General features: G+C 41.5%; 2 protein-coding genes across 6 annotated transcripts in view; one reads left to right on the forward strand and one right to left on the reverse strand.

The window, feature by feature from the left end:
* The window catches only part of atp8a1 (ATPase phospholipid transporting 8A1), a 121,810-nt gene extending 111,440 nt beyond the window's left edge, over positions 1 to 10,370 (forward strand). For all 5 annotated transcript variants that reach the window (XM_023958984.2, XM_078953532.1, XM_023958985.2 and 2 more), the window contains 2 exons: positions 1,561 to 1,652; positions 8,206 to 10,370. In XM_023958984.2, coding sequence (XP_023814752.1) covers positions 1,561 to 1,652; positions 8,206 to 8,303 — 190 coding nt within the window. In that variant the 3' untranslated portion in view covers positions 8,304 to 10,370. The remainder of the gene's footprint in view (positions 1 to 1,560; positions 1,653 to 8,205) is intronic.
* A 2,214-nt stretch (positions 10,371 to 12,584) lies between these two features.
* shisa3 (shisa family member 3) lies at positions 12,585 to 17,765 on the reverse strand. The gene is made up of 2 exons (XM_004073029.5): positions 17,202 to 17,765; positions 12,585 to 14,050 (listed from the first exon to the last, which is right to left on the reverse strand). Exons 1-2 carry the CDS (start codon positions 17,470 to 17,472, stop codon positions 13,506 to 13,508), a joined length of 816 nt encoding a protein of 271 aa, XP_004073077.1. The 5' UTR covers positions 17,473 to 17,765; the 3' UTR covers positions 12,585 to 13,505.
* Positions 17,766 to 18,624: the final 859 nt, after the last annotated feature.

Below are 18,624 nucleotides of genomic sequence, written 5' to 3' on the forward strand. Positions count from 1 at the left end.
CCTCAGAGTGGCAGTAGTTCATTAGAAATTTGTTGCTAAGTTGTGACCTGGACTGGCATGAAGTAAGCCCGCCTCCTCTTCCCGTCAATTTGCTTACGCGCTCTCCACTAACTTACAGCCTCCCACACCCCCAACCAGACATAAGTGCAACAATAATGGCGAGCAATATTGGAGCTATCCATTCGTACAGTTTTGATCCAGATTCCAGCTCAAATGAGGAAAATTAAGACGTTCATGGATCTATTTGTTTACAAGTGGATGCATCAGAATGGAGCTTGTGCCCCCCCCCCATCTTTAATCTACGTCACTAATAGGCCCTTTTTTATATTGTATGTTTTTGTCTGATCCTTATTCACAAAACTTTGAATAAAAAAAACTCAGAAATTCCCTTTAAGCGTAATTTTCTTAATATATGTCCATCATGAGAAAAAAAAACACCATTTGTGCTGGAGTGGGTCCTTAAGAAAAATACATTAAATAGAAATAGAAAATGCACTATTTAAGTAAAAGTTTTCGTTGTTCACTTAGATTGTACAACTTTTAATTTTATTTCATATGTGAGAGTTTTGGAATATAAAGATAGTTTTAAAATAATTTAATGTATTTTGTAAAAACAAATTCTGGTTTGCTGTTAAATCAAATGGACAGAATTCTAAACTATTTAACTAGATGGACATTGTGCTTTTGGATCATTGAATATGGAAAAATAATGTAATTTCTCCATTGTTGATCTGCAGCATTATTTTTATGGCTTAAATGAGCTTTATGGCAACGTGACAGATCTCTGAGATCTCATGGGTTCATTTATCTCTCAGCTCTATCAGAACCACATTGTTAATGCGTTTGGTATTACTCTATTATTTTTCTTTATTTGCAAAATATGAAACATTTTTCCTAACTATTCCAAATCAGTCCAGAGGAAGTATCATCTTGTCGTCCCCTGTCTCCTGAAATGTCACAAAAGCCCACTGCCCTCCTGCCAATACCCTTCCTGTGTGAATGGGAGAAATCTTCAAATTGCTGCTAGATTGCAGGAGTTTTCACTAATATCTGCAATCATGTCAAAAGAGTGGTTTCCTCCCCTCATTTTCCTCAAAGATGGAATGAACTGAAGTTTATCAAGAGCTTTGCTGAAAGGCGTCGAAGCGTGTTAGCAGGAGCTGAGATCTGCTGCAGGCATCCACTCTGAGCTGATCGGTGGGAGATCTCCTGCTGGCCCAAAGTGGCTGAAAGTGATCCTCCTGCCTGGCCGTCATCCCAGACCCAGCAGCTTGCTTAGACACACTTTTCTCAGGATTATGGAAACAAACATTCACACTTATGGAAACACATGGTGTGTTTTCTTTAATGCAAGCTATTCAGAGAAATGTATTGTTCGGCCCACTTTAAAGCCAACCTGCTGTTGTCACTTCTGTGACTCAGTTTGATCCTGCATCTGGTTTTGCAGCAGTTTTCAGACCTCTGTACTCTGACAGAGCGTGGTCACAGTGATGAATGGGCTATCAAATCTACCTGTGGTGCTCTGCAAGACACTAACTCTTTTAATGATACTGTGTGCAGCTTGACGGAGAGGGCCCAGCTCCTGAAGAACGTCTTCAAGAAGAGCACAGTCAGCCTGTACCGCTCTGACTCCATGCAGCACAACCTCCTACGTAAGTCTAAAACTTTCTTTGTCTCTTTTATTTTCTTGTACTTCTCTCAATAACTTCAAAAACCCCTACGTCTTTCACCTTTTTTTAAAATAGAACTCTGTAAAGTGGAAGAGGTTTGTCTTCAGAATCTCACTCCAGCAAGAATCACTTGATTTAAACGTTATTCCAAAGAAAAACACCTACAATTTTTTACAACTGCAGAAGATCTTCAGACTTTTGTTCTCCTTTTTTTAGACTTTATGTGTTGTATGCTTAAGATGAAACAACTGAGTCAAATACTTTTCATTAATTAATTTGTTTTTGTGCCTCCAAAAATGACTGACATTCATTTTGATTTCATTCAAAAAGACAGTTAATCTTTAAAATTCAACTTTGTAGATCACTTTTCATTCACTATGTTGTCTCCCAACATGTTTCACTACATACAAAAGAACACACACACACAATTTAAAAGCAGTAAAGAACCAATTAAGGAAAGGACAGGAAGAACCATGAAAGTGCTGTCTGTTGGCAGGAGACACTAGACTTACTTGTCAAATTTGGGTCTGCCACCTCATTTTTGACACGTGTCAAATTCAACGCTTGTCCAAAAATGTGTTCTTAAACTTGAGGATGCCATTGCATGTGGGAGGAGCAACTTTTTAAAGGTTTTTAACCTCTCTACATGGAAGCCTTGACTGTACAGTGTGGCAGAAAGGTATTTAGTAGACACCAATCGTGCAAGTTCTCCCACTTAAAAAGTTGGGACAGTTCCGTAATCTTCATTATAGATAAACCTGAACTATGAGAGACAAATTTAGAAAAAGAATATCGAGAAAATCACATAGTTTGACTTTTTTTTTGTGTAAGAATTTATTTGTAAATTATGGTGGAAAATAAGTATTTGGTCAACAATAAAGTTCAACTTAATACTTTGTTATATACTCTTTGTTGGCAATGACAGCAGTCAACCGTTTTCTGTGAGTCTTCACAAGGTTTTCACAAACTGTTGTTGGTATTTTGGTCCATTCCTCCATGTAGATCTCCTCTAGAGCCGTGATGTTTTGGGACTGTTGCTGAGCAACACAAACTTTCAAGTCATTTTAACTGAGATCTGGACACTGGTTGGCCACTCCAGGACCTTGAAATGCTTCTCATGAAGCCACTCCTTCATTCCCCTGTCAGTGTGTTTGGGATAGCTGTCACGCTGAAAGACCCATCCGTGTTTCATCTTCAAAGCCTTTGCTGATGGAAGGAGGTTTACACTCAAAATCTTACGATACATGGCCCCATTCATTCTTTTTTTTAAACTGATCAGTCGTCCTGGTCCCTTTGCTGAAAAACAGACCCAAAGCATGATGTCTCCACCTCCATGCTTTACAGTAGGTTTGGTGTTCTTTGGATGCAACTCAGCATTCTTTCTCCTCCAAACATGACCAGTAGAGTTCTTACTAATAAGTTCTATTTTGGTTTCATCTGACCATAAGATATTCTCCCATTCCTTTTCTGGATCCAAATGCTCTCTAGTAAACTTTAGACAGGCCTGCACATGTACTGTCTATAGCAGGGGGACACGTCTGGCACTGCAGCATTTGAGTCCCTGGTAGTGTAGTGTGTTACTGATGGTTGCCTTTGATACTTTGGTCCCAGCTCTCTGCAGGTCATTTATTAGTTCCTCCGTGTGGTTCTGGAATTTTTGCTAACCGTTCTTGTGATCATTTTGACCCCACTGGGTGAGATCTTGCGGAGAGCCCCAAATGGAGGGAGATTCTCAGTGGTCTTGTATGTCTTCCATTTCCTAATAATTTCTCCCACAGTTGATTTCTTCACACCAAGCTGCTCACCTATTGCAGGTTCTGTCTTCCCAGTCTGGTGCAGGTCAACAATTTGGTTTCTGGTGTCCTTAGACAGCTCTTTGGTCTTGGCCATAGTGGAGTTGGAGTGAGACTGTTTGAAGTTGTGGACAGTATAAAGTGGTGCCATTAATACAGGTAATGAGTGGAGGACAGAGGATCCAGAGGAAGAAGTTACAGGTCTGTGAGAGTCAGAAATCTTGCTTGCTTGTAGGAGACCAAATACTTATTTTCCACCATAATTTACAAATAAATTCTTTACTATGTGATTTTCTGGATTTTTTTTTTTTTTCATTTTGTCTCTCATAGTTGGGGTATACCTATTATGAAAATTACAGGCCTCTGTTGTTAGTGGGGGAATAATGAACATGTGAGCTTATAAGCATAAACAAAAAGATGTATATATACGGTAAATGGTAAATGGCGTTTACTTGTATAGCGCTTTTCTACCTACAAGGACCAAGCGCTTTTACAGTCACAGACCCATTCACACATTCACACACACATTCACACACTGGTGGCCGCTCCGCCACCAGAGGCTAGGTGGGGTTCAGTGTCTTGCCCAAAGACACTTCGACTCATGGGCATACAAGGCGGGAATCGAACCTGCAACCTTACGATCATGGGTCGACCGCCTTACCGCTACACCACGGCCCCCCGTGGTGCATAGTCTTTTATTACTTTCATGAGAAAATTCTAGCTAATACATTAAAGCTATTAAATTAGTAAATGGCAACAACCAAATAAAAGTATCAAATCTGAGTTAATACAAAATAAAATAACTTGTTTCTGAATCAAAGGCAATGACAACATCTACATAACAAAAAATCAGGGATTCAAATGTCTGCATTACACTGTTACCAAACATTAAATAACACAGCTCTATTTATTTTCTCGTAAATCCAAACACAAATACGTTTTGGGATTATCAAATTTGTAATCTGTATTATTAGAATTGAAACTAGTATAAAATATTAAAAATGACATTCATAGTATCTCCTATATTATTTAAAGGCTTGATTTACTATGCTCTTACATTTGTGTACGGAAACCTTAATAACAGGGATTTTAGTATTGATTAAAAAAAAACCTCTACGAATAACAAATACTTGACCTGACTTTATATTTAAACATATGCAAATGTATGTCTATGTGTACATATAGGTGTATAGGCCCTATATCTACATATTTAGTTTGATGACAGCAATCTTTGAGACCTTTTGGCCAGATATTGGGTTTCCTAACATTCATATGTGCTTCATTTAAATGTTGGCACAAATCAAAGAAGCACAGCTTGAAAGCATTTAAATGCCTGGAGGCCTGCTGCCAATGAGAAACCTAATTGGATCATATTTGCTGCAATTTTCAACGTTATATGACAAACATTCCTATTAACCATTACCAAGTTGTTTTATTTCTTTACCCAGAAAGCCAGTTAAAAAAAATCACAGATATTCTATTTAACTGCTGACTTCTCTGACTTTTATAACAGGCATGAAAATGTAAATTAACATTTCAAAATAATAACTTTTATTTTTTAGATTGTGAGAAAAGAATGACTCCTTTGTGAGTACAGGAAAACGTCTAATGTGTGTTTGAACGCATCTCCTCTGCCTCTCTGACACATGGAGCCCCGTGAGGGAAGGACTTCACTGATGAAAACCAAAACAATATTTTCATCTGTCCACTTCCAACTTTCCAGAGTAACAGCTGACAGATCAGCTTTGCTGGAAGAAAACCTCTCACAGAAATCTCTTTTTAGTTTTTGCTCAGTTTCCAAAATGAATGTTAAAGCAAAGTGAAACTACTGGACAAGTCCGAGTTGATACATCTCTCCCTCAGAAAGCGTTAAATGCTCTCTGCTCTGTGACTAAATTCATTATCATCCTAAAGAATGACCTCATCCTCTCTGGTTCCATTCAAGATTGAGTATTATTCTTAAAAGACATCCATGATCATTTTCCTTCTCATGTCAGGTGCAACCCAGGTTTAGAAAGAAAACGCGATCATGTTTATCTCTTTTTGTTTTATTCATTCTCTGGCTTTTTGTTTTTTTCTCTGTTCTGTCTAAACCCATATTTCACATTCCTTATCATGTGAACCTTATACTTTTATTTCTTTTTTACTTATTTTATTTGTGAAAGGAAAGAAGTTTAGCTGTAAAAGGAAGTGTTAATGTTTCAGCAGTTCTGGACGGAGATACCGATGAGCCTTCTGTCAGTTAAATGTGAGTCTGTGTCCTGTGTTCTCACAACACTTGGCTAATGCAGAGTTAGATGTTTGAAGTGTGTGTGAGATTCTCAGAACTGGACTTCTGTCAGAGTCTGTTAGTTTGAAGGCTGCAAAGTTCTGTGTCCTACTTTAGCAGATCTGGGGCCTCACTTATAAAAGCTGCTGCACTCAAAACAGCATATCCACATCATGGTTTAAAAGAAGATAAAAACCAATAAATATAGAATTGTTTTTCATGATTACTGGAACTTGTTCTTGTGATGTAACGGAAGAGAACACTGTTGTGGAATGAACCCTCGCCTTTGTGAGGTTAGGATATACAATAGGTGAGAGGTGAGCACAGAAGCAGCTGCACAGCCCCTCTGCAGATAATGCATCTGGGCAGCCCCTCTGCAGAAGATCCATCTGCGCAGCCCCTCTGTAGATAATGCATCTGCGCAGCCGCTCTGAAAAAGATGCAGCTGTTCATCCCCTAAACTTAGGATAAAGCTGTGCAGCCCTCCTATTCCCTCAAAACCTCTTACAGACAATGATGGAAATTATACTAATCATTTTTTGTCCATTTGTCTTGTTTATTTTCCACTATTTGAATATGGTAATAAATTACTAATTTAAATAATGCTGCATTTTTATTTAGCATTAACACAAAACACCCCAAATCAAACCCCTTTCCTACAGTTGCACTTCAGTGCTTTTCGCTTCCTGTCAGATCCATTAATTTTTATTCTTCACATGCATAAATTCACATTTTTTTCTCCTAATGTTTTTATAACATTTATATATGAAATATTTTGCTATTAAACCCTTTGATATACTTTAGCTGAACAAGCTCCCCCATTGTGCACAAGATTTCGATATTTGTGCTTTCTTCTGCATCCTGATTGGACAGAAATGGCTTTTTTATGTGTGCATAAAACTGCAATTTTTTTAAACGTTTTTTTTGTTTGAGCACATCTTAAGCTTTGGTTGTATGCTGTTCACATGCAGTTTCATAAATGAAGCCCCAGGTGAGGTCAGGTGACACTGAACCAGACAGATCAGTCCTGTGCTGCACAGCCTGGGTTCATCCAGGGTCATTTAGTTTCTCCACAAAAACACAGTGGTTGGAGGAATCCTAGGAAAAGCATGAGGTTTGTTTGGTTTTTCTGTTCTTTTGTGTCTGCTGTCTGATCTGTTTGTTCTTTTGTTTGTCTCATAGGTGGGGATGAGACCGTTGTTGTGTGATACCTTTTAAAATCATTATCAAACCTCACCCTCATTTAAGTCTCAGCTCCTCCCTAGCTCCTCCTTAGGCCCCTCCCCCTCCCGTTTGTGGTTGAGTTTCCTGCCGTTTCCCCCTCGTGTGCCTCTGTGTGTCCTGACTCTGCTCAGTAGAGCGAGCTAACAATGAAATGATGAAATGTTGCGCTGTTATTCCCCCACAATGCACTCGTCTCAGCGGGCTGCTTTGAACTCGCTCGCTGTCCTGCAGGCACTGAGCGAGTCATTTGACACCTGAAGGTGAGTCGGGGGCCGAAGGTCAGGTGAGAGCCTGTAAGGAGTTGTAGATGCTAGAGCAGCTTTTGTCCTTCAGATCAACGTGTAGAAGAGCAGGAATTCCAGTGAACAGAAAAATCTGGAGAAGTTTATCTTTTCTCATTAAAACTCTAACGGCTGTTGTGTTGAATGTTATCAGTGTGTCAAGATTCTCTCAATGCTGAGTCAGCATTATCAACGAGGATCTGACAAATGTTTTGCCATCCCATTATTATTACTCTTGATTTTGTTGACCATATATTTTGCACTATAACTCACTCTGGAGTAGGAGTCACAGGTGCCAAAAACGGGAAAAATGAAAAATAAAAAACAAATGGAGTATACGACGGAGTATTAGGACCACCATAAAACTATCAAATACATTTATGAGAATAAAGCTGTGAAATTATGAGTAAAAAGTTGTTATTTTTCATAGAAAAAGCCATGTTTTTTGGAAAATAAAAGTGGTGGTGAAAGCATCCACCCCCACTATGTGTAGGCCAAATCCATTTATGGTGAGGCCATAAACCTTTAGTTTATCATAAGAATCCATGTTCCATAATGCATCTGGACCTCTGCACTGCCGACGGCGTAAATGGCTCGTCTGCCGGAAATCCACTTAAGAATCTTCTTCTGAAGATGCCCAGTTTCCTGCTAACTCTTTTGAACGGACTCATATGTATTGTAAAACTGAGCGGTGCTTCTTCTTCTGCTTTGCTGTTAGTAGCAAATATTGATCCACACACCTGCAGGGCCCTCTAGTGGATGTTAGTGGAAATACAATGAACACATGAGCCAATTTATTATTGAAAGAATAAATCATGTATAAGTCGCACCTGAGTATAAGTCGCACCCCTGGCCAAACTATCCAAAAAAAACACACGACTTATACTCTAAAAAATACAATCCATGTACAAACCGTTCTTTTTTTCTGCTTTACGTCATCTTTGATAACATTCCTCTTCATCTTTTAGACGGCTACGCCTTCTCTCAGGATGAAAACGGGGTGGTCTCTCAGTCCGAAGTCATCAGAGCGTACGACACCACAAAGCAGAGGACCAACACCTGGTGAGCTGCCGGCTTCCCGGCCGCTCCCTTCGGAGCCACAGCTGCCATTTCCATGGGGGCGACGCCATTGGAGGCGCTGGTGAGCGGACGCACCTCCAGCACTGAGGGACACAGGATGGAGCGAGAAAAGTGACATTGAGAAGAAAAAAAAACAAACATGGAGGAAAACTGAGCATGTTCACTCTCAGCCGTCGTCGTGTGTCCAGCAGATTTGATGAGCACTGTGCAGTCTTAACAGTCTAAGTCTAAAGTTTTTTCGCTCGCTGTCCTCGCTCAGTTCCACACTGCGAATGTCTCCTTCCCATTGATTCAAGGAACACCAACCTTCAGCACTGAGCCGCAAAGCCTGAAAGCACTCCTTTCACCTGAACACTCCCAAATTTAAACACCTGAGAACAGGCAGAGAGATTGCCAAAGAGCAGTTGTACTAACAATCAGTGAAGTACTAGTGAATTTGGAAAACATCCAACCAAATGCAGTAGTTTATTGCAGACGTGAAAAACACTGAAGAGCAAATGTTTGTAATATTTCCATGTTTGCACTTGAAGAAGCAGCATCTCTTTCGTGAAGCCTTAGATTTGCTCAAGCCTTCGTCCTTTAAAACAAAAGATTTCTTTGACTTTTTCATTCCTTCTTCAGTTGTATATATCTTTCCTGTTTTTATCTGTTTTTAAGACCCCCCCCCCCATCCACACACACTGCCTGGTAGCCCTGCTTGCTCTGTTTTGCCCCTCTTAAGTACAGCTCTCCACTTAGAATTGCATTCCACACATCGCTTCTGTTTCAACGATCACAGCGGTGCCTATGTGAAACTGAAGAAACAGGAAGTAGTTTAGTGCTTTACGCAGACACACTCCCGCACACGCCTAAAGATGAAGTCACTGTCCGTCCGTCCCCAACCCACACTGGAACAGTGTTCAAAACCCAGAGTTGAGGCTCCTTCCCTTCGTATGGAGACTTTGTCACTCTAACATAAGTGCCATTAGCTTAACGGAGGGAGAGAAGTCTTAGCTAGGAAGCTCCAGAACAGTTTGACAAACTACTTTGTGTCTAAAGTTATTTTGTGGATTTGTATTTTTATATCGGAGACGTCTGACTTTTGCATCGACCGGCTTTGTAACGAACCGTCTGTCCATTTTAGTTTCCTTCCTCGGATCCAGGTGCAGGAGGGAGCTGACCTGGCGAAGAAGCAGCGTTCTTAAACGTCTAGTTATTCTTAATATTCCTAATGTTACGGCTTGTTTTATTTCTAAACGACTGTCCGTGTGATCGCTTTCTTCTCCCTATGGGAGATCAGGAGTCTGTCAGTTTGTAGTCTGCATGTGCAGGTGTGTGTGTCTGTGTGTGTGACTGTGAGGGTAACTTCTTCGTATGCATGCTTGTGTCTTCTATGCGATACTGGGAGGTTGTTGTTTTAATTGTGTGTCTGTGTAAGGGATGGTGTGTGTGTGTGTGTCGTCTCCACTGTATTCCAGTTGTTTGTCTGCATGGCTCCACGTATTCCTGTGTTGTTCTGCTGTGGGCTGATGCATGGCGGCATGGGCGTGCAGTCCGACTGCAGGACCTCTGACGCTTTGACACCGGATGTTGCACAATGCACTCGATGTACCTTTCCAGTCCTGTACACCTGTTATGGTCTCTAATTTCTGAAGAGGTGGAATCGTGTTTGTTTCTTTTCTTCATGTCGTGTTTCTCTGCATATCTTTTCCTTCTCTCTGCTCGTCTTTAGCGTAAAAACTTCATTTATAGTCAGTTTTTGTCCAAATTCTCCAGCCAGCAGAATGTTGATCGCCGCCGTGGCAGACGGCTGGGACTGTTGTTGACTGTGAAGGTGGCCTGCATGAATGGAAACCTAAAACTGTTTCAGAACGCGTGAACTTTCATTTCCCTCAAGTGTTGGTTGCTTCACTAAGGAGGAAAGAAAAATGCAACTTTTTACTTTTTAACCTGTGGCTTCTTCTGCCATCATTCTGTTCTGTGATTTTTCTGCATGTTGGGACTGCAAACTTATAGGTGTTGTCTATTACCGCCATGAGGGACTACTGAAATAAACTCTTCAATCAACGAGAAACGGCGTGAATGTCTTTGCTGATTCTCTCTGCAGATCTGGATCGGCGACGACTCCTAAACAGGAAAAACACTTTCCTGACAAAGCCCAGCTCCTAAGCCTGATGTCATTTGTTTGTCAATCTGTGTGTAAAGCTCTCTCATGTGATCCCACACAGACTGTAACGGATGAGCCTCCACACTAATTAACCTCTTTCCCCCTGGAGGCCCGCCTCCGGCTCGGGCTCGGGCTGTATTTGCTGTAAAAACACCAGCAATGGCATCTTTTAAAGGCGGGGTGACGAGGAACAGCCCCTCACGTGAGTGGGGGGCCGGCGGCATAAAAGCCGGGACGCTGATGTTTACAAACGTGAGGTCTGTGGACCAATGATCTGATGTAGGAAATCCTACATATAATGTAATCGTTAGTGTATTCAGCCCCAAGTCCCACTCCAATCATCTTTTGATCCATTTTCAAAGCCTTCCCAGTTGTCTTATAGTTATGCTGATGTCGTTTTAGCCAAAATCAAAAACCTGTGTCGTTTTCTAGGACATAGTTTCTGCAGAACGTCAGGAATTCTTCAGAAATTCACCAACGCTGCTTCCCCTCCCCTATTGCTGAGAGTTTGTAGCAGGAAGCTTGTGATACTCCCATTGAATTTTTTATGTCACAAGTACAATCTTTTTCGGATGACATCTATTTTATTTACCCATGGTTGACAAGGATTTGAATAAATAAATACCCCGGAAGGGATTTTAGGCTGAATTATCTGCACTATAAGGCACACCATCAATGAATGGTCTATTTTCAGGTATAGAAGGCGCACTGGACCAAAAGTCGCATCAAGCGAGACAAACGAGTAAGAGATAACTCTGTCAGTCTGTCAGGCTTTATTAACTCTAGTAACTCTAGAATTAGTCTGGAACATGATACGTTAGCTACATTAGCATATTTACAAACCCACCAATGCTGTGTACCTCTCAAAATCCATTTCACTCTATAATATAATTAGATTATATTAAAGGTTAAGGCTTTTAAGTGTTCTTTATAGAGCAGAAAATAGTGTTTGTCCTCCATCATCCAAGAGCATGTTAAAAACAAGAGTTTCATTGGAGTGGGTCTTCAAGAAAATGTTACAAACAAAAAATAAAAATCAGAAGGGAAGTAGAAATTCAAAAATCCTTGTTCTCCCAGCTGTATTTGGCAGCAACTGTGACAGATTGTGATTTATTACTTCAACAAACACCTTATGAGTGACTTCCATTCAAGACCACGACAAAGAGGACTTGGTGTATCTGATTACAGTTGAGCCAAACAAACCCGAGTAGAGGTCATTTGAAAATGATTGCTGTTTACTGCGTTCGGTCATTCTTGATGTCCCGTGACTCCCTCGGATATTTAAAGCTGAACCACAACAGAAAGATGTCAGGAGTCTCTGCTTTTTTTCTGCCGCAGACACGGTTTGGATGAATGATCGCCGTAGTTCCTAACCGTGGTGGCAGAGACATTGTTTCCCAGGACTGGAGACCACATTAGTGGGGCACAAATGACCACAATTGCAAACAACAGGATGCCATTACATGGAAATCTGAAGAATTCTAATTATAATGTGTTCTCGATCCCATTTACTGAGAAAACAAAAGGTCTGAGGCTCTCGAGAACAGAAAAAAAAAGTCAAACCCGACTCTACCCAGACCACTGATTTCAGATAAAACACTGATTTGGGGGGGATGATGAGGGGCCTGGATTACAGGATGACTCCAAAGAAACAATTTAAAGCTGTTAAATGAGATGTTTAGGGAAAGTAAAAAGTTCTCCTAAAATTGAAAATGACAAGCGTAAACATAAACAAGTTCCAGAATGTGAAGGCAGGAGTCTTGTGCGATAAGCGCTCTGAACTCACGGCAGCAGACGTCCTCGGAGCAGGAGCCCGCCATCGCCATCTCCATTTCACAGTCAGCTAACCGGGGAACAGAGCGCCCTTTGTGGAGACGTTACCCTACCTGCTTGCTGCAACCTAAACCTCTGTTCCAGGGGCCAGTTGGTTTTAACACTGTGACCATGCCATGCTCATTGAGCACCGACAATGACCGATCTCAGCGCTGCATTCCTGCCGTGAAGCCCGACGCTGGGAGGAGCAACAGGTAGCCGCCGCTCTGGTTTCCTCCTGCTGCTGGTGATGCCTGTGGAGCCTACATTAGCTCCAATGCATAACATGAACGTGTGAGACAGCAGAAGTCCCCAGAAACAGCTTTTATTTGCTGTAAGTCAGGACATGTTTGCTGTACATTTCACAGAAGTCTTCACAGAGAAGGAGTCCACTTTCATAGTACGTTCACACTGGGCTCGGTAAAGCGCGTTCAAACGACCACTTCCCAAAAAAACAGTCTATGTAAAGAGAGATTTGGGGCTTCCGTGTTCAAAACTCGCCCATTTACACGTCACTAGTTTTAAGCCTGTGGGCTCTGCATACAAAACACGCGGCCGTTGAAAGTTAAACCAGTTGACCCAATCAGGGCCTCAGATTTAGTAGCGACGTGAGGATGGCGTCCTTTTTGAGTCACCGAAAAGCCAACTGTTTGAAAATGGATCAAAGAGGAGAAATTAATAATTACGGTTTGTGCCCGGCCGGAATTCTATGACACCAAGTCTTTTGTATATCGGAATAGAGCTGTAAAAGAAAAGCCTAGAGCTACATTAACCAGATTTGAACCGCTTTGACATTTTACACCAAACCTGTACCAACTGTCGGCACACGTGCTGGTATCGGATGGAGACAGTCCAGTGTGAACACTATAGACTGAAAGCGCATACAATAACCTACGTTCAGTATCTTCTTGAACGCGCCACACGTGCCTGGTGTGAACGCAGCTTCAGTCTGATTGTCAAGAAAACACAACTTCCTGGTTTCCCTTGTCTTATTTAGAAAACACGAAACATCTGCACTGGTGTTAAAAAACTTCAGAACTTCAATCTTTAATTAAAAAAAAGAAAAGAAAAAAACATTTCCAAAATGAAAGTGCATAAAAATCTTGACCCATGAAGCTTCGTTGAGCTCTCCGCTTTGCTGTGCCGTCACTTCGACCCCAGCGCGGGCTCAGCGGGGCCGAGTCTGATTCCAGCTCTCTGAAGTCCACGCCTCACTTTGTTGAAGCAATGTCAGCTCTGTCCAAAGTCTGCAAAGCCCTTGGAGGCGGTGAAAGCGTCCGGCTGCAGGGGGAAGAAGTACTGCTGAGGCAGGAGGAAGCCGGCGCTCTGACTGCTGTGAGGGGGGGACAGTGGGTGCTGGACGCCTGCGCTCAGGGGCGCAGGCGGGGATGTGTAGGGGGGAGGAGGCAGAGTTTGTGGGTTTGGAGTGGGAGTGGAGGCTGGGGAGGAGACGGCGGCCGTCACCAGGCAGCCGTGCTGCTGCGGGCCCTGGCCCCCAAGGGAAAACCTCCTCATGGAGCTGCTCCCCCCTGCTGAGCTGGAGCTGGTGGTGGCCGTGCTGGACTGCCGCGAGGGGGCTCGGAGGCTCTGCGGCGCGGCGGTGAGGATCATGGGGATGGTCTCGCCCTGGCAGCTGCGCAGGGAGAAGCGGATGGGCTGCGGGGTGGGCTGTTTGGGCCGCAGGCAGGTGCAGCAGTAAACGGCCACCAGCGAGCCCACCACCACAAAGGCCACGAAGATGCTGCCCACCATCAGGAAGGGCACATAGACGGGTTCTGAGGGGGACGAAACAGCCAAGTCAGTTTCCACCCAAACACATCTGCTGTTAGTGGAGAAGACGTCCCGTCAACACCTGCAGTATTCATGTCATGCGATGCCGCTGCAGGTTTTTCTCTGTTAACAGCCGGCTCTGTTCACTCATTTCCCATAACACTTAACAGTTACAGTCTTTACTGCAAAACACACAAAACTGTGGCTTAAAGCCCAGAGCGACACATGGATGACTTCATCTGCTCTGATGGAACCGCACTGATAAACCTGATGACAAAGTCAGTCATTCACTATTAGCAGATGGATTCAATCTCCTAGACGCGTTTTTATTAATTCCTTTTTTTCTCCTACAGTCTAAAAACAGAAAAAGGTTTTGGGGAACAAGAGGACTTCTCTGTAAAAAGTTCAAATGATAACTGTTTGTAAATGAAGGGAAAGAAGTGATATTTGTACACTACTTTAACAGAACTGGGCTTTGTCAAATACGATGTAAGATGGTTACAATTTTAGTAAAACGATCCAAAATGGATGTTCTGCTGTTGAGAAGAAGAAACTACAAAAACTGGACCTGCTTTAATTCCCAGGGGAAAAAAATCTCATGTTTTGCTTTCATGTAGATCTTAAATTATGATCATTTGATAATTTAGTGGTTTGATGCATGTTTGCATCAATAGGCATCCAGAGATTTAAAAAAATTGATTAAAAAAATAATAATAACGTGGATACCCACAATTCTCCTTGATTTCATGTGAGACAGTCTAACTGGCTGTTGCAGGTGAGATGCTAACTAACCAGCTCTATAAGTTCAAGTCTCTAGTCTGTGATAAAAAAAATAATGAAATTACATTTTTATTAATGCAAAAACTGTTATTAAATGTATTTAAAAACACTACTATTACTACTACTACCCTAAAAAAAAGAAAACGCCTTTAAAAAGATAAACTTGTACTACTACTACTTTTATTACTACTATTACTACAAAGCTATTTTTTAACTGCTTAAAAAAACTCACTAAACTTTAGGGAACACAAATACAGACGGTTTGTTTCTTTATTCCCAGTGCAGAAGTTTTGAAAAGAAAACTTTGATTTTTGGACCTGACCGCCATGTTATGAGGTAAAAAAAAAAAGAATAAGCAATTAAATATTGTTTAAGTTTGTTTAAGTCCCAAATCTCAAGTTTTACGTCCGGTCTCACTAAAATGTGACTGAAGTCGGAATCCCCCGCCTCTGTAACAGACCACCTCCTTATCCCTGAAACTAGAATATTAGATTTCCTGCAAACAATTCTTAACGTTTATGATGTTCAACCATAATGCTCAAGTTTATAAGGTATTTAAAGTAATTACGTCTAAAGTAAGTAAACTGATGTAAAAACTCACCATCATGGGCAAAAGCTACAAAGAAATTTTAACTTGGCTGACTAAAATCCAAAGATTTTGGTAAACAGAACCAAAACAAAAGCTAAAATGACCACAAATGATAAAGCTTGAAATTATTCCATGTTTACAAACCTAATATTAGCCTATAAATCAGTTCTTTATGAGAGTTAAACTGCAATATTGCAACAACAGCACTGCTAACAGTTCAAATGCTCTTTGGAGCTAAAATTTCAGAGTTTTTGAAAATATTATTTTAGATTGAATTTTCTCTCATTTGGTTTCAATAAGGAAGATTCAAATATAGGAGCAAAACAGACTAAAAGTACAAGAACCTCCTGAAAAACAAAATGTTTGGCTACAATTTCCCCACCATTGGCGTCAAACCTTCATTTTTGGGTTTTGTTTCGGTTTGATAAATGATTTGTGATGTATGGAGGACGATGTTTTTAATGTGCTGTTTGTTTTTCTACCTACAGCACTTTGAGGTGGATTCTTACATGAAATACATTACATTTAGCACAACACGCATGTGTGACACTTTGAACATAAACACATGCAAACGTATGCAGTACTACTGCAGCGACTCGCTTCAAGGCTGTAACATATGGTTCGGCTTTAAACTGAGTATTGTGGTCAAAAACATGCTGAAGGTGTTTCTACCAAAACATGTTGGAAAAAACCGAATCTGAAACCATAAATTGAGCAAATGTGATTAAAAAAGATCCGTTTCAGGAAAGGAAAAAAGCTACTTTTTCCCCTTTTGTAAAATAAAATAAAAACATCTTTAGAATGGACTGATGTTGTATGTATTACTTCTTAGAATCATTCATACTGAGGGAAAAATTTGTGTTTATTCAAGAAATAAAACCTCCCAGAAAACACAAACAGTGGCTAAAAAATCTAAAATTATGATTTTTTTTCCTGGAATGACAGACTAAAATGATTCCGTTTGCACTAATTTCCACTGTTCCGTTTAATCAGAACTCTAATTAATTTAGCATCACCTTAAATGGAAAAAACATTGAAGAAATTTTTTTTTTATATATATTTTGGAATAAATTCAGGCATGAAGGGGTCAAAACCCCTCCCATCCAGCAGCAGCTTCACCCCAACAGGTTTAGAAAGGTGTCAGGGCTGAACTGCTCCATCCAAATGTTCTGATTAGGTTTGATGATGAGCGAGCCCTCAGCGTGAATTTGGTTTATGTGTGGCGGCGCAGAAAGGCCCGCTGGGAGTTTATTTGGAGAACATTAGGATAAATGGACACGCCGCATCATCAGGATCTGATCCTGTTTCACTGATAACAATCTGGAGTGTGGCGAGGTAAAATGAGGCTTCTGGGGCCCAAATTCAAGTGGGTGTAAGATGAACTCTATGCTTGGATTTTGCTGGAAAAACAACTTTGAAACACAAGGAACTCTTTGGGTTGCTGGGGCTGTAAAATGACAAATTTAGAATTGAAAAACATCTGAGAAGGTGAAAATAAATGGGTTGAATTTAGAATTATTCCAAAAACCTTCAGTTTCATTATTTAAAAGAATAAGAAGGAATACAATAGGCACTTGGAAGTAACCAGTCCTGTTCAGATGACCTCTGACCTCTCCACGGCTGCCAACATCTATGCTCAGCATGAATTTCCACCTGTTAAACATTCAGCTCCAACCCATTTAAAGAGGAAAAAAGTTATTTTTCCACCCTGTTTTACGCAGACTAACTTCTCTGTGAGGTACAAGTTCTAAACTGCTCTCCAGAACTTGTTCTCACTCGGAACTTACGCGCTGCGAACTCGGTGTCGTCCACCTCCCTGTCGTTGGTGCAGCTGCCCTGATCCAGCCGCGCCTCCGCGGCAGCGCAGCAGTAGCGCAGCGCGCAGGTGCCGCAGCACACGGTGGCGTCCGCCGTGTCAAAGTCCTCGGGACACTGAAAGCCCTCGTGATAATTCCCACTGGTGTCCAGCCAGCCGTGACAGTACTCCCCCTGGGCGTCAGAGATCCGCAGGTTCCAGGTCAGATACCCCAGCAGCAGGCAGTTCAGCAGGCGCTCCATCCCGGCGGTCGGTCGGTGGCTCTGCGCTCCGAGCCCGTCCGAGTTCAGGTCCGCGTGCTGAGTGTGAGGCAGGAGCTGCGCGCGGAGACTTTTGGGACCTTCATCTTTAGAGCATCCAGACGTGCAGGATCCTGAGATGCAGATCCAGACGTGTGAGATGCTGCGGAACCACAAATAAATCCTGTAGATCCAGACGGAAATGTCCAAACTGATTCAAGCAGCGGAGTCAAGTGAAGTCCCTCCAGCGCGCCAGAGAGCCTGTGTTCCAACTGAGATCCCCTCACCACTGATCTGCTGCTAAACTCTGGGTACGCGCGCACGCACAGCCCCCACCACACAACGTGCGCGTCCTCGCGCTTTGGCCGCTGTAAGCAGATGTGACGGTGGAGGCAAAACTCCAACTGCAACACGTTTGTCCAAGCAGGAGACATATTTACATTTTTCCCTAATCCCTACCATTTATGCTTCTTTTAATGTTTTGATTGAATGTGATTGATTTTTACTGTTTTTTTCCCCTTTGCAAAAGAAAATGATGAACTCCTGGTTGCATCTTTCTGTTCATTTTTTTTATTTCTTGTGGTCAATTTATGTGTCTTGTGTTCCTGCAAACAATCATGATTTCAAAATGGGGGTCCCATCTGACCTTTTGGTCCCTGTGGCCCCCAATTCTAAACCCCCAAAAATAAACTATATTTAATAGCTTGGTGATTTTCTGAAATCAATGTGTTCCCTAACTTTGCAAATTAAAGTAAACCACAAGATACATTTTAGAGCAAGAAATATAAACATCACGCAAGTATTTCAAAAAAAATTATCTTTAGAAATATTTTATGGGTTGCTGATGTGTAGTGTTCATCCTAATGTGCAAGTCCCTATACTAAAACTACTAATAACAACCAAAATCGTATTTTTTTGTCTTTTTTTTGGGGGGGTTAATCATTTATTTTCTACTTGAATCTAAATAAAAGTGATATGAGACAAATACATAAATTATTCATAAAATTGCAGCTTTTTACCACGAGCCTCAGCTTTGTTCAACGCTGTAACAGCTTATTAACCCCCCTCCCCTTTTGTATCAATAATGATTTATTCCAACTTCCACGGAACTGACATCCTTAAACATTTTTTTAAGTGTTTGCATTATTTCTGCAT

The sequence above is a fragment of the Oryzias latipes genome, chromosome 10 (genome assembly GCF_053564925.1).
Source record: "Oryzias latipes strain Hd-rR chromosome 10, Olatipes_Hd-rR_3.1".
In the NCBI taxonomy this organism is placed as follows: Eukaryota; Metazoa; Chordata; class Actinopteri; order Beloniformes; family Adrianichthyidae; genus Oryzias; species Oryzias latipes.